Source organism: Pezoporus occidentalis, unplaced genomic scaffold (assembly GCF_034315485.1).
Source record: "Pezoporus occidentalis ecotype Australia unplaced genomic scaffold, CSIRO_AGI_Poc_V1 ctg36, whole genome shotgun sequence".
NCBI lineage: Eukaryota > Metazoa > Chordata > Aves > Psittaciformes > Psittacidae > Pezoporus > Pezoporus occidentalis.
In genome coordinates this window covers 4,787,568-4,802,173 of record NW_026915591.1, presented here as the reverse complement: position 1 = coordinate 4,802,173, position 14,606 = coordinate 4,787,568, and the positions used below count along the sequence as shown (strand labels likewise).

The 14,606-nt window shown below is 37.3% G+C and overlaps 1 protein-coding gene across 11 annotated transcripts in view; it reads left to right on the top strand.

Annotated features, from left to right (window-relative positions):
* Positions 1–14,606, top strand: part of PCNX1 (pecanex 1) — an 89,888-nt gene that overhangs the window by 12,781 nt on the left and 62,501 nt on the right. For all 11 annotated transcript variants that reach the window (XR_009967059.1, XR_009967058.1, XM_062630839.1 and 8 more), the window contains exons 3-6: positions 1,176–1,281; positions 3,797–3,842; positions 4,760–4,849; positions 6,389–8,086. Coding sequence is in view for 9 of the 11 variants with exons in the window: in XM_062630839.1 (XP_062486823.1) it covers positions 1,176–1,281; positions 3,797–3,842; positions 4,760–4,849; positions 6,389–8,086 (1,940 nt within the window). In the remaining 2 variants the exon portion in view is untranslated. The remainder of the gene's footprint in view (positions 1–1,175; positions 1,282–3,796; positions 3,843–4,759; positions 4,850–6,388; positions 8,087–14,606) is intronic.

Genomic DNA, 14,606 nt, shown 5'->3' with positions numbered 1-14,606 from the left:
GCATGAGAATCTTCTGTGAGGGTAGCTGTCTGTTAAGTCCTGCAGTGCTTCTGTCCATTTCTGCCCACTTTTCCAGAGGAGCTTCATCTTTTAGTTTAGTCCAGCTGGAGAAGAGCTGTGCATATGTTCTTTGTCCAGCAAAATGCTGGAGTGGACTTGCCATAGCTCTGTATCATTGATTATTGGGAGGCAACCCTTTACTTTAGGAAAGGAGCTAAGAGGGTCAGTTTCAAATTACATTGCAGTTACTTTGGTTCAGAAGTCTCCTGGTTCAAGACAGTTGAAAAGAACTGTATTGAAATAGAGAGGATAAAGGATGCCTCAACCTCTCCCTCTTTGCAGTTAACAAACAGTGTCAGGCTAGATCCCGGAGTTGTAGTCCCCAACTCATTTCACACCCTGGTGTCCTAATGGACTGGTCCAACTTGATTTGTTTCATAATTTAGCTTGTCAAAGACATTTATGTTGAATTTCAATTTGGTAATATTGATCTGGAAAATACTTTCAAACCAATAATCACTATTTTTGAAAGGGTAAAATTAGTAGATGTGATAATGTGTATGTACCTCAAAATATTTCTTGGTAGGAACTGTAAATTATCTGAAGGGAAACAGACATGGAGTATACCAGGACCCTGTATGTCTCTGCCTTTCCAATAACCTTTACTGAAAGTGTGTAGTTGTCTTTAACCCATCCTTGTTTCTGCTTCAAGATCCAGCCTATTGAAAAGATCTGTAGTAATTACCCTCTATTTAGATCTGTTATTTAGTTCTGTTTAGTAGTCCTTCTATTGATTGATTTTTTTTTTTTTTTTTAATTGGGGGGGGGGCGGTATTGCAATCTGACAGATGATCTGAAAGTTACATTAAGTACCTATGGAGAGAATTTCATATGTCAGCATTTCAAATATTTTGCAGCTCCTAAGTCTTCATGGTTTGTATTGGCTGATGACCCTGGACTTCATGAGGCAGCAGCTGCTATGACAGTATATAGGGTGCTCCAGCTCTGACTGTGCTTCCTGTGTCAAATGGGCAGTATTCATTTGAGATACTGGGATATATTTGAGCCCCTGGTGTTTAAAAATTGTTCTGAATTCTCACTCGGTGTCAACAGACAAAATCCAGTTTAGCTGGTAGGTTAATGTTTTTATGTTTCCTTTTTAATGTTTCTGTCAGTGATCCTGGTGGAGGGATTGAGATGTCAGAGTTCATACGAGAAGCAACTCCCCCTGTTGGCTGTAGTTCACGAAATTCTTATGCTGGGATAGATCCAAACAACCAGGTAAGAATTAAAAGCTACTGCAATTGCTGTTTCAGTACTGCTGGCTTTGCAAGCTGTTAAGTAATCCTTGCTGGTTTGTTTGTTGCCTTTTTTTTTGTTGTGTTTTTTTGTTTTTTTTTTCTTCCATTACTTCCTTTAAATTTTCTCAGGATAAATAGCTTACCTTTCTGTATTTATTAACTGCTTTATTAGGGTTGCATTACTTTCTCTGAGCTTCATAGCTCTTGCTTTTCCCGTCTTGCATTTTTTGAATGGCTGGGTTTTATAAGGCAACCTCCTGTCCCATCAGAAAGAACTCCCTTTTGCTGTTAGCTTTCTTCTGATTTAGTAAATGAAAACTGCTCAGAGCATGGTCTGATAAGTACCAAGACCCTCTGTGGTGGGCTTTCCTCTTTCTTTTAGTATCTGTGAGCAATTAGATGGCTCAAGCTGAAACTTCATTCTTATGTTCCAGCTCTGTTTTCCTCCCTTAGCTTTGTTTTCCCTGTCATTTAGACGCTTGATTGGCAAACTGCAGTTGTACTGAATTTAAGGAGTCTTCTGTTAATGTATCCATTGCTGATTACCTCCTGCAAAGCTAAATGGCTTTCTGAAAGTTATTGTTTGAGACAGTTCAGACTCTGCAGGCAAAATTTTTAATTTATGAAAGTACAAAGCAAGATAACCTGATATAAATGGAAAGACTAAATCTGTTTGTTTTAGGATGACCTCTGCAAAATTATCACAATTTTGACATCTCAAAAGGGGTGAGAATAAAGCAATAAGTAAGGGCTGCTGAGCACCAGATGGAAGTGCTGAAGAACTTGGCTCTGTTATGTTTTAATGCAACTCATTATGCTCTAGTTGCCTTGTAATTTAACTGGGGAAGTTGTTTTGTTTCCTTTATGTCTGATAAATTTATGCATTGAACTTCCATAGTGCCGGTGTGCTGTTCCTTCTATTTGGCTTGTGATGTTTACCCAGTCATGGCACCTTTCTTTTACCAGTTCTTCAGGAGGTCAGGTTGATTGTCCTGGCCAGACAAAATAGTTATGTTGAAACTATGCAATGCGGCATCATATCAGAGATGCATAAGCTATTTTTGAATTACATGGAAATCCTTGATGTGGTATTATAATATCTTTCTAATTAGCTCTCTGAACAAGCAGTGTATAATGTGTATAAAGAAAATGCATTAAATAAGCTCTGGTTGATTTTTTTTTTTTGCATTACATGCAGCAAAGCCATTGTTCTTCTGTAGTATGGGTGAATAAAATCTGCACACATCTTCAGATTACCTGAAATGTGTTCTGTTTACAGAGAAGTAGTAGTAGAATTATGCTCTTTTCCCTAATGTCATTTAAACTAGGGATTTTTGAAAAGCAGCATCCCGATACAGAAAAGTCAGATTGCCATCATTTTTATGTATCTTGGGTTCAGATTTTGCCTTTGAGTGCTGTTCTGTCTTATTTCTGAGAGTTTAATTGACCCATGCACTTTTGTGTGCTGTTCAGAGCTCTTTGAGAGAGGTGATACTGCAGATATTACTGAAGGAAAGACTAAGTTCTGTTTAGCATGTCTGCAAAATAGTCTGGTACAGGTTACAGGATGTATATAAAAAAAGCAGACTGTAAACTTAAGCAGCTAGCTAGTTTACACATGAGGAGGTACATGCCTGCTAGTTGGCCTTTGAACATGGCTGAAAAGCAGATGCTGTAAATTTGAAATGTGATTGTAGCTAAAATCCAAGAATAAATCAAAGAATATTGCAGTTTTCCACCAACCACTTTACTTGCTTTGAGATAACTAATCTGTGTCCTTGGAAACTGTCTTCAAAAGAAAAATTGCATTTGCAGGAATGAGGGAGAGGAATAAGATACAGTAAAATGATTAGGTTAAATTGATTTAAGTTTATTCAGCTGCCAGCAGGGATCATACTGCCTATCCCCTGTTCATGCTGCTGCAGCTTTCCATGTACTACACTAGGTTCTGTGGTTACCTGGTTATTTCATCAAGTCTGACAGACCTGAAAGCTAATCCTGGTAAAAAAAAAAATGTATCTTTTCCAATGGGAGCAGTTTCTGCATTTAGCTTGGTATTTACTATGTGAGCAGGTAGACATGGTATTTTCTTTAAGCTTGTTAGGTAACTATGATCACTGCATTAAACATTTAGCTTTACAACAGCAGTTAGTGTACTACCACACCAGTAGTTTATTTCCACATTAAGTATTTTCAAGGAAAATTCCTAGATTAGAAACTGTTTTTAAAATTAGCATAGTAAAATCTCCTGTGCACTACCTATAAAACAGAACAATGTAGTGATATAGTTGGGTGTGTACTTAAATGACTTGTTTCTGTTTGCAGTGGAAATATTCTGAGTCAGGAAGGATTTCACAGTACTGTCCTGTTGGATATTTTTGTGTCTTTGAAAATCTCTGCTAGGTGTATAGGCAAATGCATGCATTGCAGTAATAGGCAACAATTAGGTAGTTCATGAAAATTCACAGCTTTTTTACATAATTTCCTCCTTCTAGGTTGGATCTGGGTTATCACGTCTGGGAACAGCAGCAACCATCAAAGGTGAGATTTTTACCTGCTTCTTAAAACTACCTTGCAAGTAGCACTTCAGATCACTGTTCCTTACAACCTTGTTTCCAAATACCTTGTATGTTTTCAAAACTTTTCTGTGAGCTTAGTACAGCATTTACTAATTGGAAGAAATCTTCCTTGCTGTTGCATATTATGTGTGTAAAATACTAGGAGAGAATATCATGTAATCCATCTTTTGCTTTCCATGTAACAACAGGGTTTGGGGTTGGTTTTTTTGGTTGATTTGTTTGTAGGTTGGGTTTTTTTGTTTCAGTTTTGGTTTTTGTTTTCTACTTGTAAATGCAGAGCGAAGGGGCTTGTTCGAGTGGACTTTTATCTGCTATTTTGAGTTCTAGGCAGCCAGTCACCCTTCTTGTTTCGTATTTCCACGACTTGATTATTTCTGGTTGCTTGGTATCTAGCACAATTATTGTCCAGTATAAGGCTTATGAATTTCTCTGAGGTGAAAAGGTAAATTATTTGTAATTAGCAGACTTGCTATCTTGCAAATTTATTAAGTTAATAATAAGAGAAGAAAATGAGATGAGGGTTTTTTACCTTCCTGATTTTTTCCTTACTGTTTTTTATCTATAGAAGTATTTTATTACAATGTACCCTTAATTTTTGCCAGCAACCCCACTGGCTTCTGTGTAAGGTACTTTTCCTGTTCTTCATGCAAGATCTGTGTAGTTGAATGAAAACTTTCTTGTGTATATAATAAAAGAAACGGAGTAGGCAATACTTATTTCTGACAGATAAGAGAATTTGGGTTACTTGTAATTGTTATTTACCTTTGGATGAAGACATAAAACGAACAGTTTTTTGTGACAGGTTGGAGATCTATGGTGCATGTAGATGTATGTGTTAATATTTTGAGCACTAGTACTCTTCTTTCTTAAAATTCACAGGAGATACTGACACTGCCAAGACCTCTGATGATATCAGTTTAAGTCTTGGCCAGAGTTCTAGCCTATGTAAAGAAGGAAGTGAAGAACAAGGTAAAATTTCTTCTGCATATTAAACATGGTATTTTGTTACCAAAGCCCCTTTGCTTAACATGCTCAGTAAATTCATGCAATTTGTTGATAGAGACTAAGAAAGGGGATCTTGACGTTCTCAGTTTCTTAATTAATCTAAGTTCCTGGGATGCATAGCTTGAATACTTTTGCTGTGTGTTTATTGTTCTGCCATCTTCCAGGAGGTAATAAGTATTTACTTTCTCCTTACTGCTGAAAGATAGCTAGCTTGCATGTCCCTAGACAATCTTGCTCGTGCTGAAATTGGCCTGGGGTTCATGGACTTCACTGTAGACTAATTTGCTTTTGTTTCCAGTATAACCAAATGTGTCAGGCATGCTTTTCTATAAAATAAATAATGCTGCATAGAGTTCTGTGTTTGGCGTTACAAGCTTCTAATGTGCAAGCTACAAGAGTTTTGTAATTGTGTTTTGCTAGGCTGTAAGGAAACTGCTAGTTTGTATTCTTCAGTTGTCAAATTTTGTTTCAGATCTCATTTTTCATGTACCTTTATTGCCAGGAAAAAGTCTGTTCAGACTAAAATGAAGCATAAAATTGTAGGGAAATTATTTTGTTTGCTGATTTTAGAGTACTTGCTGATTAGCAGGAAGTTAACTCTAGGAATACTATAGTTCATTTTGGCCAGTTTAATCAGACTGGTGGGTTCCTTTCAGTTACTACGTTATTCAGTGCAGAAAGTATGTTTAAAATACAAGATTATAGGTGGCCATGGTGCTGTATTAGACAGCAGTGTTCTACTTTCGGCTCTGTAACAGAACTGTTTGTGAAGTCTCTTAAGTTACACATGTACCAATACATTCTACTAAAATTTAGTGTTTGTACTAACTTAACTTGGCCTCCAGATCTTCTGTTTTTAGTGACAGTACCAGAAAGGAAAGTAGACTTTCAGTAATACCTGCAGGTGGATGTTTTTACTTGTGGTGGGTAATAGAATCAGTATCTTTGACAAGAGCTAACAGCAAATCCTCATGATCTGTTTTAACAACACTGGTTTTAATGGTAGTGAAATTCACTAACTTCGCAGGGAGTCTCATTCTAATACCACTGGACCTGTGCCAGTGTCTGCATCTTTGCTAACTGTGAGCTTAGTTGGTATCTGGTAGAAAAGGTGGGTTTTGTTGGTATTTTTATGATTTCAAAGTTAATGTGCAACAAACAGGTCCTTGTATGTAGGAAGTAAAGCAAAATGCAGGGTACACTTATAAAATTAAGAAACTTTGGGATGTATAAAAACATTCTGACACACAAGCAATGGAGAAGTTGGACTTGTCAGAATGGTGTTGTCTTTTATTAGCTGCTAAGATTAGGCTGGTGTTGATTTCTTTTTTATGTATATAAAGTATCAGATTTGCTCAGGTGCTAGGAAGACTTTTAAATGGTAATGTAGTGCATAGTACTTGCAAATGAATTTGTCAGTTTATTTACTTTATCTGATACAAAATTTGCTTTACAACTGGTTGTTTATAACTTACATGAGTATTTTTAAATGTGTTTAAACAGATTTGGCAACAGATCGGAAGCTTTTTCGTCTCGTGTCGAATGACTCGTTTGTCTCTATCCAACCTTCATTATCCTCTGGACAGGATTTGCCAAGAGACAGCAGTGACAAAGTGTGCCTCTCGAACAACCAGCTTGCGGACCAGTCTAAAGCCAGTGCATGTGACACGGAAGTAGCTTCGCTTGTAACTCTGCATTCTCACTCCTATAGGAAGGATCATAGACCACGAGGTGTACCAAGGACTTCTAGCTCTGCTGTTGCTTTTCCAGATGCTTCACTAAATGACTTCCCTCTCTATCAGCAAAAACGAGGACTAGATCCTGTCAGTGAATTAGAAGCTTCCAAGCCCCCTTCTGGATCGAGAGAGTCCTTGGCTGAGAACTCTTGCATTTCGGGAGTCTTTCAATTAGATGACATTCTGAAAAGTAGCAGCCCTCAACCATTGGTTAAGAGTGGGAAGAGCAAATCTTTGAAAGCAGACAAAAGTGTGGACAGTTTGAGAAGCCTGAGTACTAGAAGCAGTGGTTCAACAGAAAGCTACTGCAGTGGGACCGATCGTGACACTAACAGTACCATCAGTAGCTATAAAAGTGAACATACGAGCTCAACACATATAGAAAGTGTGTTGTCAGAACATGAGGAGGAGTCTCCTAGAGAAGAAAAAAAGGATGGTAAGAAAAAGGACTGTGGTGTTGACTCAGATGACAGTAGTTCTACTACTGACAAAAGGACTAGTAGCGAAAGGACTGCTGTGGAAGTGAGTACTATCAGTGGTGTTCAAGAGGTAAAGGGTTCTAATGCATCTGATGAGATGCACAGTCAAAAAGGTCTTGGTGCCTCTGCTTCAGAAGAGGCCAATAAGAACCCACATGCCAATGAACTGACTACACAAGCTGACAGGCCACCTGGAAAGGCTGCTGAACAAAGAGATGAGCAGAGTGAGAAACTAGCTGTGTTAGTGGATTCAAGAGGTTCTAAAGAAACAAGTGGAAAACAAAAAGAGGGAGATGTTCGACCAAAATCGTCTAGTTTAATACATCGAACAGCCTCTACCCACAAGTCTAGCCGGAGAAGGACAGGAAAAAAGCGGGCTAGTAGTTTTGATTCAAGTCGGCACAGGGAATACGTCTCTTTCCGAGGTGTATCTGGTACTAAACCTCACAGTGCTGTGTTTTGTCACGATGAGGACTCCAGTGATCAAAGTGACTTAAGCAGGACTTCAAGTATGCAGTCAGCTCACCAGTTCAGCAGTGATAGCTCTTCCAGCACCACCTCCCATTCATGCCAGTCTCCTGAGGGAAAGTACAGTGCTCTAAAGACCAAATACATTTCTAAAGAACGTGGGGGCACAGAGCCTGAAAATGCTCACAAAACCCATGTAAGCTCTGAAGGAATTAGCAAAAAACGATCTACACGCCGGACTTCTAGCACAAACAGTGCCAAGAACCGCGCCAGAGTATTGAGCCTGGACAGTGGTACTGTAGCTTGTTTAAATGACCCAAATAGTTTAATGGCACCGGGAAACATAAAACAGTTAACCACTTCAAAATCTGATTTGGAAGCCAAAGAAGGAGAGGTGCTAGATGAGCTATCTCTGTTGGGAAGGGCTTCACACTTAGAGTCAGTCACTCGTTCTAGGAATAGCTTACCAAGCCAGGCTACGTTTCCTGAAGGGGATGAGCAAGAATCAGCAAGTGGAGGTAAGTAAATGACCTACCAGAAGTGCCTTGCCATGTTTTGTTAATAAGTCTGGTATCTGTGACTTGAATTGCAGCTATAGTTAAGCATCTTCCTGTTTCTTCCTTCTTGCCTAGTAAAATGACAAAGCATTTCCTTCATAATCTGTGCGAAGATCTGCAGAGATGGGAGTTCAAGTCAAAAAAATGTTACGAAATCTATAGGTAGAGATGTTAAAGACTGCCAATTACAAACCCATAATAAGAACTGTATCTTAAAGTTACTATTTGTGATGAGATCAGACCTGCTCCATTGTATTACTCAAACTTCAAATTATGCGTACTATCTTAAAAGTTAACAGTAAAAGGGAGACTGTTTTTGTTTGAAAGATTGTGCCGTTTAGAAAATGGTGAACATGGAAGTGATTGTTTGACATTGCTGCTGCCTCTTAGATGAGCTCTGGCATGGCTTGAGGTGGGTGGCATCAGGAAGACCCAAACAACCCCAAACCATTACCCTGCTGCCTTGAAATATGTATTCTTACGATGGTCTAGTTAGTGAACTGAACTCTCCTGGGGATTTGGTTTTGCTTAGCCATTGTTGGCTAGACAGTGTTGCTTACTTTGGGATTGTTTTCTTTTTTTGTCCTCATTATGAGAACACAAGTCTCCTGAGCTGGAGAGGAATATAGTTTCCTCTTCATTTCTGTAACTATTATTTTGCTTGGTGTAATGCTAGTACTAAGCCTACCTGTAGTAACTGGTATTAATACAGATTTTTGGAGCTCTTAATAGTTTTTTTGTTTATTGCTTGTTATGGTGTTCCATTGTGTTTCTTGGTTAGCTGTATCGAGTGCCTTAACTAGAAGGCTTTTTGTGTCATGGAAGATTAATGGTTTTAAAATATTTTTCAGAGCATATGATATTGCTAATTACCTTATTCTGACTTTTGGGATTGTTTGAGGAGGAAATACCTACCATATAATCTGGATGTTGTTAGCTAGAGCGCACAAGGGCTTCATGAAACTATTTTAGATCAAGACAGATGTTTTGAAGAACTTGTAGCAAGTTTACTGTCTTTGCTATTTAGACTGCCTAAGCAAAGTGTAGTGACTCTTCCATCTTGAGAGGATTCCAGCTCACAGTGAGTTGAGCTATGATCAATAGCTCTTTCCCCACTGACATAAGAGCTAACTCTAAAAATCAGTACAATTAATTTCTTTTTTTTTGGGGTGGGGAGTAGCATGCTATACTGAAGTTCAGTGTATTGATTACTGATCAGATTTGGTTTATAATTAGTTCAGGCCTATTTAGATGCCTTGACTTAAAGAAAAAGCATATATTGGTACTTTCTGTTATTTGTAGTAACAGAGTTACAGTAGCTGTAATTAAAGAGTTCAGATTGCTCTTCGTACTAACTGCAAGCTAAACATTTAATACACTCTATTAAGCTTTGTTGAAGTGATAGGTCCCCTTTATGTCTACTGAGATTAATTTGACAAGTAAAAGGTCTAATTTATGTATTTACTGTTTTGACTCCGCTCTCCTTAGCGGATTTAAAATTACTTAATTTTGTTTTGGTTTGTGTTATTACAGTTTAAAACTGTTAAGATTTTTCTCCTTATATTGAAAGGAAGATTAATCTACTTTACCTTTATATATAAGACTTTATATGCGCTCACTGGTTGCCAGTAGTCTGAAAGAATTGGTGCATGACTGATGCTATATATTGCCAAATACTTAGATTCCTCTTTTAAAGAGTGAAATGCTGGGAAAGACCAACCCTAACATGTTTAAAAGCAATCTTGAAGATAGAAATCTACAACAGTTTAAGCAGTAAAGTCTCCTGTCTGTCTTGCTGGACTATTAAGTTTCTCCTTCAAGCTTTGTTTACATAATGATCATTTTGAAGTTGTTAGTATTTTTAATAAATGGCAAGGACCCAAGTATTACTTGTCTATGTTTTTCAGGCTGACTTTAAGAAGTAATCTGAATACTAATTTGCCAGATTTGATGACATATGATTAGTAACACTTGCTGTATCTTACGGTTTTTATTACCAATAGAATAGGATGTTTCATTTATGATTATAAAAAACTAATGTCATTCTGCATTTTTGAAAGCAGACCAAAAACATCACTGTTCTTTAGCATTGCTTAAATATTTATGCAGTCATATCTAGCATCAAGCCAGTAATCTGTTGACTTTATCTGTTCATGATCAGTCCGAATAATTCCTTCATGTTGTCCTTCATTTCTACTGTTTTTTCTTTTGTGGGGGTTTGATTGTTTGTGTGGTTTTGTTTTTTTTTTGGGGGGGGGGGGGAAGGGAAAGACGCTTTTGCCCCCAAATTTACACTTTATATTGCAAGTTTTGTAACAGCTATAGCTTTATTGTAGCTTTCTTCTTTGGGCTAACCTGTGACTAGTAGAGATCAGAGGAAATGTTTTAGCTTTTTATGTTTTTTAAGTTGCTTTTTATTCAGTATTTCTCATTATTGGGTTGTCATCACCTTTTGGCAATGTTTTTAGTGTAATATGTATCATAAATGTGCATGTGTATAGAAATTATTTGAGAAAATTGAGATGTTATTTACATATAGCAGATGCATTAATGGAATAAACTTGGTTCAGATTTTCATAAGATCAGAGGATATTGGTTGGATGGGACTTTTAGAAGTTGTCTTGTCCAACCTCATGCTGAAAGGATTATTTTATATTAATATTTATTTCTGTGATTTCTTATGATAACTTTCTGAAGCAGTTAATAGGTGTACCAAAAGACTCCTATTAATACATGCTCCTTTTTTTTCAGGTAGCAGCTTTCAGTTTCTATTTTTCAAATAGGACTTGAATCAGTAATTGTAACTTAATTTTATCTTTAAATCTTCAGGGAGTAAACTGCAAAGTATGTTCGTACTTGTTTGTCTAACTGCTGAAGTGTTTCGTAATAGATATGGCCTTTAGTAATCTTTTACAAAGCAGATACAGCTTAGCAGTTTCACTTCTGACTATGCCAGGAAGTGGTGGATGACTCACTTTTTACAAGATAACTTGTGCATTTGGATAGAAATTGCAGTTTGTTAAAATGCAGACAAACAGCACTTGAAAATTGTTATTAAATACATGTGGTGGATGTATACAGAAAAATGGAAGATGTCTTATGACTGTTACCCTTTTTTGTAACTCAGTCTCTAAAAGTAGCTAGTGAATTGATGAGTTATGGTTTAAATCAAGTTTTTTAGATGTCCAGAAGTTTGCCTAGATGTCCAGTGGTATTTCAGAAATACTACCTTGGTATTATCCTGTGCCTGGCTTCTGTAATATGTGTGTTATTCCTGGACTGCTGTTAGTAAAGACTTAAAAAAACCCCAGTTTAATCCCATCTATGACACAGTGATGTTTTGTGAAACTGTATATGACCTGAAAAATCAAGCGTTCTCCCTGGTTCTGTTTTACTGTAAAAAATGCACTCTTTAAGTTGCTAGTCTTCTTTTAGAGCTTGTTGTAATTTAATGTTTCTCTATTGACTTTAAGATCTTGAATAACATAGCCTTTTGTAAAAAAAAAACAAAAAACTGCATTTAATATAATGCTTTTTTTTCCTTCTGTGCATTGCATAGTGATGTTGAAGTAACAGTTCATACTGTTCCTTTGTGGTTTGTGGTTTGCAGCATCTCTACAAGCAGGCAAAATAGGGTTTGTGAGCTTGGATTGCAATCTTGTTTCATATGGCGCATGGAAACCTGTTTAATCTTCAATCTGCATGTGTTTGTATGTCTGTGCTTAGTGTATCTGCCTGTAATCATTAGACACAAGTACAGTTCTGTTCACTGCTATGCAGCCAGTGGTCATGTCAGCTGTTAGAAATGTATCACTTCTTTCCTACTATGCTCATGTTGTGTGTGGTCAACAGACACTGTTTGTTTTGCCTGTTGTAGAGCTGTTCAATGCTTTTGTTGGCTTTAGTTTGTTTTCTGCAGGTAGAAATTAATACAGTTATGGAAGATGGGGCTTCTGGTCTTGTTTTCTGGGGGTCTTACCTGTTTACATTCAAACTGCTAAATCAAACAATTTTGCATGAGAAATGAAATTCTCGAAGAATTCAGAAATGGTAGAAATTGAAAACCATATAAAGGTACTATAATCTGGTGTTGTGTATGTTTGCTATCTCTGTGTTCAGCAGGAGCTCTCCTGTAACTGCATCATATAAAGCAGATTGGCCAGAAGAAAGGACCTCTTTCCTATATGAGGCTCTTTATCAGAATCAAACAACTGTATTCCATTATTTGATTTCTAGATGTTAATTATTGGTGTTGTAAATGGTATTTGGTTCAAGCATTTTCATGTTAGTCCTTCCCAGTACCTGTCTTTGAAAGCATAATGCTGTTCTGTCACAGCTTTTATGTGCAAAGGTTTGAGTTTTACAGAATTACCTCTGCCTTAGGAAATCTTGTCACCTCGGTAGAGGTGAGGTGTTGCCATAGAACACTTAGAGATGTAAACAGCATTAGGAGTGATGTGTGAGGTCGAAAGGGAATTCTGCAGTTTTGGAACTAACAGTGAAATAACACTTGGAATGAATCTTGCATCTATCTCTTAATTGTTAATCACTACTTACTAAAGCTATATGCAGTTTTAGTATTTTCTATGGGGACTTTATCCTGGCTGTTTTACCCCCTTTCTAGTATTTATGGATGACACAGGGGCTTTCATTAGATGACTTATGACCAATGTAATTACCATTTTCCTGATACTTTGTGGTTCCATAAAGGTGATGATGGGGAGCAAACAAACGAAAACCTCAAGTTTTGTCCAACTCACAGCATGGCTGTTGGGAGCCAGGGATGTGTGTAATTGCTTGGCAAAAGTTCTGAGTACTGGTGGTAAGAAGCTTCCTGTCACTTTGTGGAAATGCACTCCTTTAATGTGTCACCTACAGAGTAGTAGATACTCTACATAAAGTTCTGCAGGGCTGCTTAAGAGAAATTCAGGGTACTTGATAGAAATGCATACCAAAGCGTGACAGCATATACCAAAAATTAAAAATTAAGCAAAATACACTTTATATAATTGTTTGGTTTTCTGCTGGGTAAAACTTTGTAAAATTTGACCCTGGTTAAGTTCTCTCAAGCCTCCCAGAGAAACCCGTGGTAACTCTTAAAATGTTTTGCATTGGTGTAAGTTACTTAAATGGCTTGGATTGGTAATGCTTGTGCAGCTACTTCTCACAATTTTTACTTAGTTTGGAAAGAATGGTTCTGTTTTGTTGAGTATTAGTATGTGGTGTTCATAAATTTGCCGAGTATTTATCTCAAACAGGATTTGAATAAACAGTTTTAATGCTTGGTATCAGTGAAGCTGCATCTGCTAACTTAAGTTTGTAAGCCACTTTGTTTCATGCTGCTTTGTAGTTGTACCTGGATTTGCTGTTACTCATAGAGCTGAGATAGTTCTTAGAGCTCTCTGAACTGTAATGGAAGTGCTCACATTGCTGCCAAATGTAGCTGAGATGTAACTCCAGGATATATCCAAGTTGGCTATTAATTAACATTTAGAGTTCTAGTTAATAGGAACCCATTCAAAGCAAATGTGACTTTCTGTGTATGATACGTAGAGTACCACTTATGCTGGAAAGGCTGTGTGTTCTGAGATTAAAGCGTCTTTTCCTTAAAGGTGAATAAATCTGAATACAATGTCAGAATTAAGTTTCAGTAAGATTTATGTAGGTTATGAACTTTTGCCTGCTGTATGAGCATACTAGCAGCAATTGATGGCCAAATCCCTGGATTTAGGGACTGAATTGCCCAGGAGATCAGGTTAGGTCATAGCTTTAGCTCTTTGACAGCAAGTCCATCAGCATCATATTTAAGAAGTCCATGTAACACACCTAGTGTTTAAATGTGAAATAATTCAAGTGGGAATTACAGTGAAGTAGAATAACCAGGGCTTCCTAGTTTTATCTTTGGCATTAGTATAGAAATTGGTCTATCAAGCTGGTTTGTAAAAATGTTTGGTTTAAAATTCAAACCAAATGGTTTCATTGTCCTGCTTATTCCCTGCTTCATAGTGTTTTGCTTTTTGGGTTGCTGTAGTGACTGGTTTGGTGTAATTGTAAATATTCCTCTGGCCTAGTCTCAAACTTGTTTTCTTCAGACACTCAACCAGAGCACTGAATTTTTGGGGTTTACTTCCCTTGTTTTTCTCCTTTTGTGTGTGTGTCTAGCTTTCCTTCCGAAGTTGTGTGCTGTTTCCCTCTGCCCTATTTTCTATCAAAAGGTTTTATCTTTGTATCTTTTTCAGCTCTGTTCTTCATTGTTTGTCCTTTGCTGCCCACATCTCCATTCTTCAGAAATCGGTATTAGTGATATTTTTTCATTACATGTCCACACTAAGTTATAGCACTGCAAGCCAATACTTTGCTTTTCCATCAGAGAAGTAAAAGTTGTAAGTCTTATGGTGGTACATAATCCATGGTAATTAATAACTGTAAACTGAAGATACGGACTAACCTGACTCCTCCTTTCTACTTGGGTATCTTAAGT